The sequence below is a fragment of the Callionymus lyra genome, chromosome 3 (genome assembly GCF_982586985.1).
Source record: "Callionymus lyra chromosome 3, fCalLyr1.hap1.1, whole genome shotgun sequence".
NCBI classification, from domain to species: Eukaryota; Metazoa; Chordata; class Actinopteri; order Syngnathiformes; family Callionymidae; genus Callionymus; species Callionymus lyra.
The window spans coordinates 37,223,765-37,241,097 of record NC_141820.1 but is presented as its reverse complement, the minus strand read 5'-3'; the positions used below and the strand labels follow the sequence as shown (position 1 = coordinate 37,241,097).

At 40.9% G+C, this 17,333-nt stretch overlaps 2 protein-coding genes across 5 annotated transcripts; both read left to right on the top strand.

The window, feature by feature from the left end:
- The first annotated feature begins 286 nt into the window (after window positions 1-286).
- On the top strand, window positions 287-9,132 carry trim24 (tripartite motif containing 24). Of its 3 annotated transcripts, none has more exons than XM_087787791.1 (19): window positions 287-850; window positions 2,206-2,324; window positions 2,391-2,538; window positions 2,669-2,801; window positions 3,096-3,212; window positions 3,330-3,444; window positions 3,508-3,654; window positions 3,727-3,841; window positions 4,328-4,467; window positions 4,612-4,815; window positions 5,134-5,244; window positions 5,310-5,439; window positions 5,511-5,556; window positions 5,887-6,007; window positions 6,645-6,916; window positions 7,440-7,551; window positions 7,632-7,706; window positions 7,777-7,935; window positions 8,016-9,132. In XM_087787791.1, the coding sequence occupies exons 1-19, from the start codon at window positions 607-609 to the stop codon at window positions 8,757-8,759; spliced, it is 3,252 nt and encodes a 1,083-aa protein (XP_087643917.1). In that variant the 5' UTR covers window positions 287-606; the 3' UTR covers window positions 8,760-9,132. The 3 variants fall into 3 exon arrangements, with proteins under 3 accessions (XP_087643917.1, XP_087643916.1, XP_087643915.1); XM_087787790.1 differs by having other exon boundaries at window positions 4,609-4,815; XM_087787789.1 differs by having other exon boundaries at window positions 4,591-4,815.
- Window positions 9,133-10,163: 1,031 nt separating this feature from the next.
- LOC148084676 (fibulin-1-like) lies at window positions 10,164-17,125 on the top strand. Of its 2 annotated transcripts, XM_087786004.1 has the most exons (17): window positions 10,167-10,275; window positions 10,896-11,019; window positions 11,593-11,728; window positions 11,793-11,946; window positions 12,390-12,470; window positions 13,197-13,280; window positions 13,354-13,491; window positions 13,561-13,698; window positions 13,810-13,953; window positions 14,011-14,133; window positions 14,210-14,335; window positions 14,748-14,867; window positions 14,936-15,067; window positions 15,230-15,353; window positions 16,365-16,483; window positions 16,589-16,723; window positions 16,857-17,125. In XM_087786004.1, the coding sequence occupies exons 1-17, from the start codon at window positions 10,221-10,223 to the stop codon at window positions 16,994-16,996; spliced, it is 2,073 nt and encodes a 690-aa protein (XP_087642130.1). In that variant the 5' UTR covers window positions 10,167-10,220; the 3' UTR covers window positions 16,997-17,125. The 2 variants fall into 2 exon arrangements, with proteins under 2 accessions (XP_087642131.1, XP_087642130.1); XM_087786005.1 differs by lacking the exons at window positions 16,365-16,483; window positions 16,589-16,723; window positions 16,857-17,125 and adding an exon at window positions 15,557-16,357 and having other exon boundaries at window positions 10,164-10,275.
- The last annotated feature ends 208 nt before the right edge of the window (window positions 17,126-17,333 follow it).

Below are 17,333 nucleotides of genomic sequence, written 5' to 3'. Positions count from 1 at the left end.
TATTATAATACAATATATTCCTAATTATCTTGTTTCCTTTTCATTCTATTTATTCTACAACATTAATTTATACATTTGTATCGAAAATAACAAACGTGTTAAAAGTCAAATATGTTTGTATCACATGATGTTGTTTCTAAAACTAGATATAAAAACAAACTTTGAATTCATTAAGTTTATTATCAAAAAACAGTTTCAGTTTTGCCATCCTGGGTCTCTTTGTATTTTGGCTGCTGATGGACACTGTAGTTCAGCAGAGACGCGCGAAGCATTCTGGGTACTTTGTGTTTTTAGCAGCTGAAACAGATGTTAGTTCAATGCTGTTGTAGATGTGGCTCTAAATTAGTCGCGATTATCTCATCTGTTAGCACGGCTCCATGGTTTTAGTTGTATTTTAAGCGCGTTTAAAGTGTTTCACCTTTCATTTTTAGGGAACACAGCAGAAATGGTTATGCTAACTGCTAAGCTACAAGCTATGGGCTAGTTAAAGGGATGGGGAGCCAAATCCGCGCAGATGTTGTTATATGGCTGCTACAATGAATAGGTCATACGTGTCCTGTTGATTCAAACGAATAGGGGGTAAAATAAGTGACTATTTGGAGTAAAATGGAGGGAACTGTTGACAGTGACGACATAGTGATAATAGTGGAAAACGAGGCGGAGGGCAGACCCGCCGGGGAGGACCGGATGAGGCAGCAGGATACCTTCGGACTCATGGATACGTGTCCTACCTGCAAGTTGAGTTTCCACAACAGAGAACCCAAGTTGCTGCCGTGCCTCCACTCGTTCTGCAAGCGGTGCCTGCCGGAACCAGTCAGACGTGAGAGTCAAGCCGGCGGCAGCAAAGCTGGTGAGTTGATGTTGAAGTACAGATCATGATGATGATCTCAATGGCACTTAGGTTTCTGCCAAAGAATTGTCTTGACTGGTAATCCCATTACTAAAGGAACCAAAGTCAATCCAGGAAATTTTACTGAATTTTTTTTTGTTGCCATTTCTTTCTCTAGTCTGTTAGAACCTAACACTGTTCAGGCTGATGCTATTCTCCGTGGCCTATACATGCCAGTTATGTGGCTCCATGCATATTCTAGTACGGGTAAAATAAAACTTGGTGTAACTTGTGTTGTCCCTGAGTCAAGGTGAATGACCTCCATCACTGCATATGTATTTGTGGAAACCAGGGAGTTCGTTCACCTTGACCCAGAGATGACACAAGTGATAACACAAAAACATTTGTTTTCAGCCACCGTGTCACTTTGACCCAGAGGCCACACAATGGTTTGAATTAGTTAGTTGGATCATAAGCTGAGTATTCAAATGAATACATTTGCTTTCTCCTTCCTCCAAACCTCTTCATCCACTTGGGAAGTATGATAACCTGGTCCATCTACAGTCACGGTACACTCCTCTGGTGCAGAGACAGACTGTGACGAATAGCAAAATCAGGAAGTGGACACCAGCTGTGGACGAAGCCATCAGAGACTCATGATTGACTGTACTTTGACAGGAGTGTCAACGGGTTGGACAGGTTGATCAGAAGGGCTGGCTCTGTGGTTGGTTGAACCTGGGCTCACTGTTGACAGTTGCAGAGAACTCTGGATACACAACTGTCCATCATGGATGATGACAGTCATCCTCTGAAAACTGTCATCAGGGAACAGAGAAGCAGATGGAGTGCATGAATGCTCCTCCCCAGATGCAACACTAATAGACTCAGGGACTTATTTGTACCTTGTGATATCTATCTATAATAGATTGTATAATTCTGAGTTTGGGGGCAGGAGGGGAGTATAAGGATGATGTATTCCATGTTAATCTTTGTATCCTTTTTTTTACTGATATTTTCTTCTTTTTATTGCACTTTTTTCTTGTTTTTTTCATTGTTTATGAATCTATTGTCTGTGTTGCTGTGAGCTGGAAAACCAATATCCCGAAAGAGGTCTCATGGGGCATTATTAAAGTTTATCTATCTTAAAAAAAAGTTTTTACAGCCAATGGTGCTCAATGTAGTGTAACATTATACGGTCAATCATTTGTGGGGTAATTTTTTTGCATTCTCAACATTTGGTAACTTGACTTATCTAATCTTGTGAAGGCATTGTGACTTTCTACAGTTTGCAGTAAAGGAGAGGATGCTAAACAATCACCCATGCAGAATTGTGCGCTTCTAACATAAGTAACATGATCACTTTTTTCTCTGAACAGCGGGCACCATTCGGTGTCCAATATGCAGACAGGAATGCTGGGAATCTGACTTGTTAGACAATTTTTTTGTCAAGGACTCTGCAGAGGTACCGAGCAGCACTGTAGAGAAAACCCGACAGGTGGGTTTACTCTCCATCATCTTTACGTGCTGCTCAAACAGAAAATTCAACTTTCTCTTGTTGCAGGTTTGTATGAGCTGCGACGACAACACAGAAGCAACAGGATACTGCGTAGAGTGTGTTGAGTTTCTGTGCGTGACATGTGTCGAGGCCCACCAAAGAGTAAAGTTCACAAGGGACCACACCATTCGCCAAAAGGAGGAGATGTCATCAGGTAAATAAGATGTAATATAACATAAAGGATCAATAATCACAAGCTTATTATTATCAATGATGAGGTTGATCTCACTGATTATATGCATTCATCTGGTGTTTGTTGGTTTCTCTTCTGATCTGGTGGTCAGATGCAGTAGGGGCCTCCACGCAGAAGCCTGTCTTCTGTGACGTCCACAAGCAGGAACCGCTCAAGTTGTTCTGTGAAACGTGTGATCGGCTCACATGTCGGGACTGTCAGCTTCTCAAGCATAAGGAGCATAAGTAAGCCTTTCTTTATGCTATTCTCTGTATGGAATATAGAATCATTCTCAACACATGTTACACTTTAAAAAAAACTACAAGTTGATTTATTTTTAAAGGAAATGTCTGTATCTGTCAAAAAAATGGTTTGTTTTCTTGTTGCATAGAGAAAAATGCAAAGCGCAAAGTTCAACTCTGGGTTTTAAGGTTGTACAGCAAGGAAGTCTAGCAATCACAGAGATATATTCATTTTGAGTTTGAATTACTTGTCTATTTAATTTGTTTAAATTTAATTTACATCTCTCCTGTATCCAGCTACCAGTTTTTGGAGGATGCTTACAAAAACCACAGACAGTATTTGGAAAAGATGACGCAACAGTTGCAAGAGAAGAGGAAAACCATCCAGGAATTGTCAAGCTGCATAAACAATGGGTAGAGTTGTACTCCTCTGGTTACTTATGTAGTTTTTGCACAGATTTGGTTGACTATTGTTTTATCACACAGTCGGTCATGTACATTGAAAAAGGTTATTCTGACTGTTTCTATTAGGCTCCAACAAGTTGATGTTAACCGAAAATCTGTTGCCAATGAGATCAAAAAGGCAACATGTGACCTGATCTTGGAGGTGAACAAAAAGGGCAAGATCCTCTTCAACCAACTGGATGTAAGTTAATTTCATGTAGCGATATTATTCTCACCTGAGTCTAAGCTTGTGTTCTGGTGTCAGTCTCTGACAAAAGATCATGAGTCGAGCTTGAAAAAGCAGCAGGAGGACGTGGGCCTGCTGAGCCGGCAACTAGACCATGTCATCCGCTTTACCAAATGGGCCGTGGCGAGCCAGAGCGGCACAGCACTACTTTACTGCAAGAAGCTGGTGAGTGGAAAAAACAAACTTTTAATTGTGAGGAATTTAAGCGGCTCATTTGAAACTCTTTTGTGCCTCCAGATTCTGTATCAGATCCACTGCATGATGAGAGCGGGTTGTAACCCCGCCGTGGTGCCTCAAAGTTCAGTTCGCTTCCAGTGCAGATCGGCGTTCTGGGCCACCAACGTAGAATTGGGTAAGATAGATGTGGTTCTTAAAAGGAACATTATTGCCATCATGCATGTGTTTTAACTAAAAGTTGAGTTTAGCAATTGGTAAACTTAAAATTAAATAATATTTGAAGAATGAGTATTTTTTCAACTCTTATTTTGAATGACATAACAGCTGCATTTAGTTTCATTTTTTAAAAATCAGTTCATTGATGATTGTGTGTTCAAATGTATGTATTATTAAAGTCCTTTCTTCATTAATGGCTGTTTTGTTTATCAATAAAAGTAAACTTTCAAATAAAATAACTTTTAATGCATTTATATTTTAATTTGGTCCGATATATGTTCAGATATATTCATGTCATTAATATTTGTTGGTAACCAATTTTCAAGGAGAAACTAATTAGATAAATACTTTTGGAATCCACTGTGTTTGTAATGTATGGGTGATGTATATTTGAACCTTTTAATTTTGTTGTTATTGTGAATAATGTTTGTTTTCCATGCAACAGGCTCTTTGGTTGTCGATAAAGCTCCCTCTCGACCACCGCTCCCCAACCAGCCGCTTGGCCCACGAGCAGATTTGTCCACTGGTGGTTTGTCGGCTCTCGCACAGCAGCGACTGACCACACTGGCTCAGCTGCAGATGCAGGTAGATGAACCAAGACAACATTAAAATACATTTTGGTTCTGTAACTAAAAGTTACAGAACGAATGCTTATTAAAGACATCTGTTGATGACTTTGCTCACCGAGCTCTCCATTCTCTGTCGGAGGTGGAAAAACTTCCCCAGCAGTATTACAGACAGCCCGGGCCTCCACATTGGAGCTGTTACCAAAATGTCAGGGCACCCGGATCTGCCCAGCCTACAAGGCCCATGCATGGAGACTCTTCTCCCTCTAACCTGGCTCAGGTGGGTCGCAGGTATGGGACGATCCAGACCAACACCAGAAGCCCCAACACTTCCATGCTTCACAACCCCGGCTTCACATCGCAGCAGGTAAACTGATCCTGAGCAAAAGTCCAACTGCATTGGCTGTTGTGTAGTGTAAGGGTCCAATTACAGGGTAGAATCTAGCCTCCGTGTGAAGGTGTGTCCACTCAGTTATATTCATTGTCGTCACAATCTCCTTGTTCAGCAAATACTAGGCATTGAGCATCCTTTGCAAAATCCGTATCATGACGACAACATGACAGAAGCAAAAAATTAAAGACGAAAACAACAAAGTAATGAATACATAGCAGCGTACATTACAGCATCAGAAAACAAATAAAAGGAAGATGAATGAAATTCTTATGCTGCTGTTTTTCTCTTCAGGCACTGAAGGACATGTTGCACACAACTAACTTCCACCCTAAACCCATGGATGTGTTGCAGGGTCCTTCCCACTTTCAGACACCCTCGTCCTCTCAGTCTCACCTCAACCAGGTGTGTGTTCTCATGACAAGTGTGTTTTCATAATCCTATGTCGCTGAAAGTTGCTTGTTGTGCAGCGTATTGCCACACAGCCGTTCCTGCACAGGCGAAGTGAAGCCAGCACCTCCACTGCTCCCCCCATCACCATCTCAGTCCCAAAAGCCAACTACTCCTCCAGTCAGGCTTCAGCTGGAGGAAACAGGACGGGTATGTTGTGTCTCTAGACATTGTCTTGGTGACGGTGGTCCCTGATAAATTCTGCTTAATTTTTTTTTCAGGTAACCAGAACACGATGGTTAAATCATCTTCAGATTTCAACAGAGGGCAAGTTTTTCCTCAGTTTCTCAGTCAAATTGTCTTCCCTACTAAGTTTTTCGTTTGTCCTAGTACTTGTCCGTTTGTGTGACTAAGATGTGTTTGTTTTTATTGTTTTTTGTGTGTATATATACAAGTAGATGAGAACATATACACGTCATCTTGTGTTTGTGTGGACGGTTAGGTTTGTTAACCCATGTGTGTGTTTAATGTGTTTATTTAGCTTAGTCATCCTGTTGGTGTTTTGTTTTGTGCATACTTGTGTGTTGGAATGCTCGTTTGTCCAAACATGCTAATGGTCTCTCTGTAACTTTCTCGTGTTTTTTTTTTCCTTGGCAGGATGACAACCACAAGGGCTCCTGTTGTTACGCCACCGGCCCCGAAACGGAGGAAAAGGATATCCCCAGGGCCAATCATTGTTATCAAAGACGAACCAGAGGACGAGGATGAAGTTCGCTTTGTAAGACACTCGAGTCACCCTTGTCAATAAACTACATTTCTAGTAAAACATAGATGAAAATCGTATTGTTTACGATTTTTTTTTTTGTATTTGTATCTGTCAATCAATAAAATAGGCCATGTGTGACACTATCCTCAAAATGGTAGGGTTATAATTGAATCATCCGACTGTTTTGTGTGGGATGGAATAATGGTGAATTATTATTGTATTATACCGGGATGATTATATTTATACTATTTATTTATATGTAATGGTATTTTAAGCATTAAAGGCATTTTCATTTTCTTCCTAGTTTCCAAATTCATTTTGTCTCGAGGCCTGATGAGGACAGCAGGATAATGACATTACAAAGAATACTAAACTTAAACAAATAATAATACAATTACCATAAATGTTAACCTTGGAGGAGTTAACAATATTAATATTGCTTAAGCATTTGCACAGTTATTTTTATTTTGTTTTAAAAATGTTGATTAACTAGTAATATTGTATTGGATCGTTTGAGAGTTGTCATTTATAAGGTAATATACATCTATTTATCACACATTTCACGTTCATTGCTTAGCCATTATTTTTTTAATATAATTTGAACTCTATTAATGAGGAGAAAAGTGATTGGTAGCTATTGTGTCCTCAGGTACAGTCCAGTCTACCAGACAGCAGCACAGGGTCCACACCCAGACAACATCCTGAAGTCCCAGCTCCTGCTCAAGTCCTAACAAATTCCAGCAACGTAGCAGAGCAACAGTCAAATGGAGAACCTGAAAAGAAAGCCGCCGAGCCGGAGGACGACCCAAACGAGGACTGGTGTGCCGTCTGTCAGAATGGAGGAGAGCTGCTCTGCTGTGACAAGTGTCCGAAAGTTTACCACCTCAACTGTCACATCCCGTCACTCTGCGAGTCGCCTAGGTGAGATAAAGCGGTGATTAATTTAGTGCCCCGAGAAGAGCTGCCAGCTCACAGAAATGTCCAATTAGTTATTGCTGCGTCCAATAGGGGTCACTGTTGTCGCCTTTAACATTTGTCATTTAACCAACGATACACAGACATTAACTAAATGTATCTACGTTTTGTTTTTTCATATCATAAACTAAAGATGGGACTAAGACACAATGTTAATCAAAGGAGATCTTAAACATTTAATTACAATTTTAATTCAAAGCACTCAATCCTAAATATCTACTTCTTCTATCTATCTACAACTTAACATTGTCTAAAAACTCATAGCAAAGTGAAAATGTATACTTAACAAAATTATCCTCAAAATGCATTTAGAATCTTGTTTTTTTTACGATAAATATAAACCCCCAAAAGTTTCGGAAAACGCATAAAATAATTGTATAATGATCAGTTTATTTTATGAATTTAAAACAACTAAATTGTTCAAAATAAAATAAAAGTAGTGAATCTGATTGTTCTTGTTCTGTGTCAGTGGCGAGTGGTTCTGCTCGTTCTGTCGAGACCTGGACGTGCCAGAGATGGAATACAGCTGTGGAAGCAAAGACACTCCAGCGTCAGGGGGTTTGGATCCAGTCGTTAAAAGGGTACACGTACAACCTCTTCAAATAACCTTTTTAGCCTGTGTCTTGGATAAATAATAACGTAAAGGTCTCTTACTTCCCAGAGATGTGAGCGTCTTCTTCTACGTATGTACTGCAACGACTTCTGCACGGACTTCCAGCAGCCTAACGCTGTTTCTGTAAGAACGGTTGTCTCAGACTGGAGGCTGTAGAAAGTGTTTGACGCGTTGTTGTCTTCATCTTCTTCAGGAGACGAAGCGCTACAAGGAGCTCATCAGCACCCCCATGTATCTGTCCACAGTGAAGAGGAAGCTGGAAGAGGTGGAGAAGAGTGAACACTACAATCAGCCGGAGGAGTTGGTCGCAGATGTGCGACTCATCTTCTCCAACTGTGCCAAATATTATAAGGTCACTGTCTGCTTATGCTTTTGCACACTAATAACTTGATTGGATTTTATTTTGAACTGCCTTTCTGTTCCCCCCATCAGTCGACCTCTGAAGTGGGCAGTGCTGGTTTGTACCTGGAGGATTATTTTGAGGAGCACCTGAAGAACATCTTCCCCGACAAGCTTTTTCCTGGAGGCAGACAGGAGGAGATGATCCCTCCGCTAGAGGACGAGATCGAGGACGACGAGGAGGAAGAGGAGCAGATGTCTACGGACATCCCGGCTCCAACTGAGGAAGGTCTTCCTGGAGGAGAGGAGGAGACGAAGGCAGGAGAGGAGGAGGATAAGATGGAGGAGACGACAGAAAAAACTGTGACAGCAATAGAGGAAGAAACAGAGGCTCATCACGAGGGGGATGAGAGTCAGGAGATTGAGACTAATGGGGAGGAGAGACGAGCTCTGACCCCTCCTGAAGACTTGAATGTTGACCATTCTACCATATCTAAAAATGATGTTGAACAGTTAGAGGAGCAGAAACCAAGGGAGCAGCCAGACCAGCAGGAAAAGAAGGAGTACCTGGAGAGGCTAGAGCAAGTGGAAAAGGAGGTACAGTTGGACAATAGGGAGATAAAGACTGAGAATGAGGAGTTGCCAGAAAAGAAGAATTTGCCGGAAGTCATGGAGCTTCAAGACAAGTTGGAGCCTTCAGAGAGGGAGGAAGAACCAGTGGAGGAAAAAGGGGAAGAACAAGAAGAGAAGATGGAACAACAACAAGAAGAGAAGACAGAGATACAAGATGAGAAGTCAACTCCAGCCTTAGAAACTAAAGAAGAACAGATGGATTAGAACTGAACTGGTCTTCATCAAAACCGTCCCCATAAGTGGTTTAGCAAACCATATCCTACGGATGCCTTCTCCTTTAACTTGGATGGACTCATACAAAGTAATAGAGACGATCACGCATGCCGTATGTCCAAACTGAACTACTCTTTTACCACTGATGTTTTATTGTTAGCATTTTAGGGATTTGTACAGCAAACATGGGAACAGTTTGTCTCTGGCTCCTAAAAAAAACCTGAGATACCAAGATGAACTTGTTCTTCCCCAACAGGTGACGGGAGGAATTGTTTTTACGTCATGAAGAACATTAGTGATGAGCCTTATCTGTATATTTAGTGAATTTATGCATCTGATGAGGTGAAGTAAACGTTTATGCAAATGTTTGTCAATCATTTCACACTAACCTTAAGTTATTCTTTCAGAAAACTATGGCTTTTATCTCAAAAAGCTGTTTTATTTAAAACATTTTTAATGCTGTAAATGCACAATGGGGAATAACTGTTTCTTATAAAAAATAAAATGTTTGATATGCATTGTAAAAATTATATATATTTACTCAAAATGCTTTGTCTTAAAAACCGTGGATACAAAAATATTTGTATTCTAGTTTATTCCTTATGTAACTCTAGATGACATACTTTTGACACCATTACCGAGAACCGTGGGCAGACACATTCTCCTAGTCTTTTATCAGCTGTAAGGAGATTTGCGAAACCCACGTTACATTTTCTCACGGCTTGAGGAAGGTCAGTATGTCCTTTTGATGTCTGGATTCTCTCTGAACTGCTTCTCTTTGTACCCTCAAGTGACATAAGCTGCTTCTCACTTTAGAAACATTTCAGCGGTGAAACTAACTCTTTAATACTGATGTAGACAAAATGATCAAACGACAAAAGACTTTAACACTTGACAAATGACTCAACACAACCAACATGTTGCAACATTTTTTAGCTGAAGCAAAACCTTTTATAGCCAGTATCGTAAAAACAACAGGATTTTTTCTTGGTGGCATCATTTGCTTTGTCTCCAGGTATACATCATCTCAATTTAAGGGGGGTAAAGAAAATCCTTCTCTATTTAAAATGATCACAGGGTCACAACAAAGACAATGAGATAAGAATAATTTTAATAGAGATGTATTCCTTTGGAAATGGAACTACTTTTATGTGATTTATTCTGAAACAAATATACCACAATAACACAAAGTTTAGTTCAGAAGAACAGAAACGATTCCTTTTGTTGTATTTCCATTGAGTTCATATAAGGGGGTAATCTCAGGAGAGGATTATTTAATTCGTTGCGGGTAAATTGACATCCTCCTGGCGACCTTCGTGGTGACCCTAAGCATCGAAACCCTTCCTCTCTCGCCGCCCACAATCGCGTTCCTCGGGGAGAGGAGCGAGAGCCAGCGAGGGTTGACACGCCATCCTGCCCCGTACAGTCTATCTGTGCACGCGTGAGGAGGTCATGGCTCTGTGGACTGTTACTCTTTTATCTTTATTCGGACTTTTGATTTCACAAGGTGAGTACTTTTTATTCACAAATTCTCAGTTGTATTCAATCAGTCAATTTGTTGTTTTTATCACATTTAAATTCCGAAATATACGTTTTTTTAACGATTGCATTTAAAGGTAATACGTATATTTACTTACTAGTTGTTAGCAGCACTACCATATTATACTTTTCCTTATCACAATAATTGTTGGACACTTTATTGCATACATTTCTAAATCTGAACCACCTTTTTTATTTACTACAAAAAATGCAACACTAGCAGTGAATCAATGAAAAATGAGATATTACTACATTATACTTATAAACAATCTATGCTAAATGAAATAAACATTTTTTATATTGCGTTTTTTTGTTTCTGTTATTTGATTAAATAAAGATCAAATCGTATTATGCATGCTAATTATTTTTAGTTAAATTGTAAACTTGAGAAAGGTACTTCAAAAAGTAGTAAAATAAAGCAATATTGCTGTGTTTATGAATACACTTAATATTCTCATTGGACAAGTGAGCAATTTTGTTGCTGGAAATACTACATTATCCAGTATGTAAGGATTTTAACAGGTCAAGTAACATTGCTGGACATGCAGATTAGTGTCAGGAAGCTTACTATCATGTTCTTTTGATAAGACTTACCAGATGTGGCGTATCTACCAGTAACAGAGGAGCAGTGCTGTAATGACGGGCAGAGCCGAGCTGGTCAAGGACAGGACTGCTCCATCCTGCCCTTCCTCTCTCATTCACCGGCCTGCAGGTACGACTAAGTTGTCCTTAAGAGCAAGATGGTCAGAGTCTTATAATAAACTACTCAAAAGGACAATTTCACCAAAATTGGATCGACTTTGTTGGATTGTTTTGATGGTACATTTCACTGGGCTTCGCCCGCTTTAAGTATTGTTTAGTTTAGAAAGTGAAGAAATGATGGAAAATGAGTGGACAGACAGCAGTTTCGTTCAGTTCACTTAACATTTTAATTGCACATGGGATCTAGTGTAAGTTATCTAGTATCTAAAATTATATGAATATAATGTATGAAACTATATTAATATAAAACATCACTGTGAGTTTTGGGAAAACTGAAGAGGTGAAGAGGAGTCTTTAAAAGCAGGAAGCCCTCAATGGGTCTGTGACTTTAATAACATGGTGGCGAGGTGAGAATTGGACCCCTGCAGTGTTTATAGTCAGGAGGGGGAAGTGAGAGATGGTGAGGGGCAACACCTGGTCATCATATGGAGAGAGCTTTAATAAAGATAACATTACTTAAAACCATTTAAAAGAGGAACTCTTCTCACTTATTTTATTGCTAACTATCACTGTTGGTGTGCAGGATCATACAGCAGCAGTGCTGCGCTGAGGCTGGAGAGGCAAAGAACTGTGACCAAGGAGTGGTGATGGCCCGTTGGCAGGGAGCCTGCGAGAGACACTTCTTCCAGGGGGAGAATTGGGAGACCCAAATAGCCAAAGTGCGACCTTTAACTCTCTTTAATTACGGAAGTGTTTGTACATATGACAATGTGTTTCCTTCAGAGATGTTGCGACTGCTGCCTGCTGGGCCTGCTGGCTTCTAACTGGCCATCACGCTGCAACATCAGAGGTTTGTCTCTGTCCAGACAGTGTAAACACACAGCTCTGGTGTGCTGTGGTGAGAATCCAGACGAGGACATCAAACCCACAGCTGCAGGTGAGAAAAAGGCCAAACACCACTGTGTCCATTACAGATGAACCACCAATCAAAATTTGGTCTCAGGTTTTAATCTCCTGAGCAACACTATTGAAGTTCATCTGGTGTTTGGACCATTTGTTGCTGTTGTCAGGTGTGACAATAAAAACCATGGGGCGAGTAGAACAAAAGCTACCATGGTGTCACGTGACTCGCGTTCAAGCCTGACTATGCAGGGATCTTAACACATTTGACTTCTTTTTAATTGAAGCCTGGAACAAACGCTTTACTTTGGAAGTTCAGTGTTGGTTTGTTAAGGCACATTCTGGGTTGTGATTTAAATGGCATGATCGAATGAAGAACAAATGTTAAGTTCAGGTCTTATTCATGTGAAGACTAAACACATTTAATTATATTTGTATCTCTTTCTCTAAAAAAACTGTTTTTCTTTTTATTATCTGCAGATGAAGTTCCACCAACCGTCAGCAGCAACAACATTACCAACTTGCCTTACTTGGCAAACGAACCTCTTGGCAACTGTGAAGGTTCGTAAACAAATCTTATTTCTAATCACGCTGATACTAGAGAGGTCACAGTCTGAATTTAAAATATAGATGTGATGAGCTTTGATATTGTTGACATTCATAGACAATCCCAGGGTCATACACGGTGTACAGAGGCGTGTATGTCTGTGTTGAGAATGTGGTGACATCAAGCGTTGATGATAAAAAATACACCACAAATACTAAATAATATCTATCTAAACATTCACTCACAGGCCTACATCAGTACACAGAGACACATAAAGAGATAAACTCACACATACATGGACAGTGGGTCCTCGGTAGCGCTGTGGTTAGCGTGATTGCATCACAGAAAGAAGGTTGCATGTTTGCTTCCAGGTCAGGAGGGAGCAAACGAGTGTAGAGTTTGTATGTTCTCCCTGTGTTGTGTGGGTTTACTCCGGGCACTCCGGTTTCCTCCCACAGTCCAAAAACATACAGAGTTTGATTGGGAACTTGGGGAAGTTGTCTGTAGGTATGAATGTGTGTGTGGGAATGTTTGTGTGCCCTGCGACAGACTGGTGTCCTGTCCAGGGTGTCCCCCACCTTTCGCCTGAAGCAACTGGGATAGGCTCCGGCCTCCCCGCAACTCCCATAAGGGATTAAGCTGCATAAAAAATGAATATATGTATCCTTATATAGAAATATACACATAAATATTTGTTTTTTTAGGGGTAAAACCAAGAGATATGTCTGTTGTGCTTTCAGAAGCCTGCTCTCAGCTGTGTGAAAATAGAACGTGCTCCTGTCACAGTGGTTACCTGCTGCAGTCAGATGGAGTGAGCTGTGCAGGTGAGTCAAATCACAACAGGACAAGCATCAACAACTTTGCCCTGAAGTTCTTTGTTTTTGATTCTCGGCACAGATGTGAACGAGTGTCTGACTGGAACTCACGACTGTGTGCAAGGACATCTGTGCATCAACAACAACGGATCCTTCCGCTGTCAGAGAGGAAGCAGCTGCGGCACCGGCTATGAACTCACTAACAACAACGTGTGTCGAGGTCAGTAACCCTTCCTGTGTCAGTGAGGACACAACTTAATGTGTTGTCCTCATGTCATCTACATTCCAGACATAGACGAGTGCACCTATGGAACTCATGATTGTGGAGAAGATTTCATGTGCAACAACACTGAGGGCTCGTTCCGCTGCAACCCCCGACATAAGTGCATGGAAGGCTTTATCCAGGATGCTGCTGGAACCTGCGACGGTGAGAGGGACAGCAAAATTCATAATGTACTTATGTAAATGACCCTAAATTGTAAATCGATGTTTATTAAAATGCTCAGTGACCACTTGTATCATGGCGTGTTGTTGTCAGACATCAATGAGTGCGTGGTGAACACAAGCCCGTGTCACAGCGGAGAGACCTGCATCAACACACTCGGCTCGTTCACTTGTCACAGACACCTTGTCAACTGTGCCCAAGGATACAACCTGACGGTGGATGGCACTCGCTGTGAAGGTGTGTATGTGCATGTGGGGATAACGGAACATGCATCCAATTTCGGTCTCTCCTCAGATGTTGACGAGTGTCGGAGTGGCAGTGTGTGTGTTGGTCACAGCTGCGTCAACATGGTGGGCTCGTACCGCTGCGAGTGCCGAGCTGGCTTCATCTTCAACAGTTTCTCCAAGACCTGCGAAGGTACTTATGCTTGACTGTGTGTGCATTTGTGTTATTAGTCTGTGTCCAACGCTGCATCACTCTTGTGCCTCGCCAGACATAGACGAGTGTCTTCACTATCCGGGACGTCTGTGTGGACACAACTGTGAGAACACCGAGGGCTCCTACCGATGCAGCTGCTCAAATGGCTTCCGGCTTGCACTTGACGGCAAAACATGTGAAGGTAAGATCAATTTAACAAATTTCAAAAAACAATACAATGTAAAGAAATACATAAGTATTTAAACATATATTGTTAGTTATATTAAACTGTCATACTGTGAGTTTTGGGGAAACAGGAACCTAAAATTGTATATAACATTAAAGAAGAAACTAATCATTTTTAGAAGAAAAAATTATAAATGCATTTATATAATTTAAATAATGCCTAAAGCATCCGTTAACTTACTTTAAACAGACAACATGTTAAAATGAAAGTTTATTTTGAGTATTATTTATTATATTATATATATATAAAATGTTGAATACAATAATAATTACGTTAAAATTATTTTATATTATGTTGACCTAAAAAATTTAAATGGAAAAAATAAAATGTTTCTTCAAAAATAAAAGAATGGCCGATCTTTTTACAGATATGAATGAGTGCGACAGCGCCCCCTGCAGTCAGGAGTGCACCAACGTCTATGGCTCATACCAATGCTATTGTTACCGTGGTTATCGGCTCAGCGATGTTGACGGCACAACGTGTGAAGGCGAGTCTCTATTTTTGTTTTGTTTCAGGATCATAGTTAATGTGAGCGAACACGTGTATCTCGTGCAGACATCAACGAGTGCGACCTGTCCACTGGCGCTCACGTCTGCTCGTTCCAGTGCTTCAACACCCCTGGAAGCTACTTCTGCTCCTGTCCAACCACCGGGTACACACTGGCCCCCAACAGACGCTCCTGTCAAGGTGAGAACACACATCTGTTTCAGCTCATTTGCTTTGAAGGTCAAAAGTTTAACAGACAACGTTGACAAAAGTAAATATATGGATAAAAAACATTTTGAATTTGAATTCTCTGTTGGTGTTGAGATGTTGTAAAGATAACAGAGGTTTGAATTTCTCCCTCAGATGTGGACGAGTGTTTGTCAGGGAATCACTTGTGTTCGTCCACTCAGAGATGCTTCAACGTGTTCGGAGGTTATCGATGTTTGACCTTTGACTGTCCCCGGAACTTTGTGCAGGCCTCTCAAAGGTGAGTTCAAGCTGGTGACACAATTTCATCACTAACAACACATTTTTTACACTATTTTATTTACGAGGTTTCACAGTTTTAGTTTCAGCTTTAATGCTCTCATCTTTCATGGCATACACAACTTTGTACTCCCTCTTCTCCCTTTGCTCCATCCCTGCCATCCCTCCATCTCTCGATCCAACCCGCCTTATTTCTCCTTCCAGCCGTTGCGATCGCGTAACTTGCGAGTTCACACAGGATCCTGCATCATGTTTCTCGTTGCCGCTGAGAATCTCCTTCTACAACATATCCTTCCCCGCCAACACGCCAGTTCCTGCTGATGTTTTCCGGATGGGACCCTCACACTCGGTCCCGGGCGACCACATGCTTCTGAAGGTCATCGCCGGAGACGCGGAAGGTTACTTCACAGTGAAGAAGCTGGACCACGGAGGAGTGATCTCACTGACCAGCCCGCTGGCTGGACCGCAGGACTTCTTTCTCACCGTGGAGATGAAGCTCATTCGCCACGGGACATCCCATCTGTACTTGGCCAAGATCGTCGTGATAGTTACTGACGAGAATCTTCTCAGGACTAGACGTACTCCATAAGTCCTTACGTTTTTGGGCTTCTTTTTTTTTTCGCGATTTTTTTCGGTTTCATAGGAAAAAAACATTGTCATTCAAACAGAAATGCGCATATAGGACGTTTTTTTCTCTTTTTCAATAAGAAATGTTGTAGTCAATCGTGTGTCTCTGAATTTTCAATTGCAAAATACTTTTTGGTACGTGTAGGAAAATGTATCTTTGTACTTTTAATAATTTTAATAAAATCTTCATGATATTTTTTCTGACTGAAAAAAAAAAAAGAATCTAAATCCATTTCACTCCTTTCTACTTTAAATACACGGAATCTATTCATGTGACATTTCTAGTTACAGTATTATAAAGGAATTACATTTCTATTAATAATTTGGTTCCTGTTCAAATGTTTTTCATGGGTTCACTTTCTCATGTGTCTCTTTCATCATTCAGTCTACGATGCGTCAAGTCTTGTCAGCCTGGCGACTACAACTGCAACTTGGATTTCACCCACACGATCACCCACACCCCTCTGTCTCTGCCCACCTTCACCTATCTGAGCAAGCCGGAGGGTGAGACCTGCTCCTCTTTACCAACTGCTTAGTCAGCTTCTTTCTTCAGTATAATAAAGAGGTTTTCTGATTTTAAATAAAGTGTGAATCTACTTCCTCCTGCAGGTGTTGTGTACCTGCGTACAGTGACGGTGGGTGACCCTCCTTTTGAAGGCACTGATGTTATCTTCAGCATCGTCTACCAGGATGATCAGCAATTTTTCGACGTGGTGAAGAACTTGGACCAGGGCCGGATCATAGGTGAGAGCTTCGGAGGAGAGTGGTCAATAGTTTATATGAAAATAATATAAAGATTATTAGTTTCTATCGCAGCTGCCAGTGGTTGATTCCCACCAATTACTCCTGTCCTTCACCAAAGTCTTCTTGTCCTCAGGGGTGGTGCGGCAGATTAGACCAATCGTTGGTCCCAAGGACATGATAGTGGAGGTGGCCATGGACTACTATGCTTCTGGAGTCCGGTCTTATCGTAACGTCGTTCTCATCCACGTCTTCATATCAGAGTTTTGGTTTTGAAGCTGATGAATAATTGCTTCAGTATTTGCACCTTTATCTTATTTTATTGTAAACGTCCTTCATGGTTTTTGTTGTTGTAAGATAAATAGACGTTTTTATTATTGGAAATAAAAAATATATTTCTGAGAAGTGCAGTTTGGTGAAGTGCAGTCCATCATAAGACACATACAGTACAGACACAGCCACACCTTCGGATCATTTATAGTCGTCATTATTGTATTAGCGGTTTCTAACAGTGAACAGATATCTTTTTTATTCAACGATTATTTCTGGAGCCCTAAGAGGAAGAAAACAACAGCACGTGGGCTGACTCTGGATTCAACCAATAGTTGCTCAT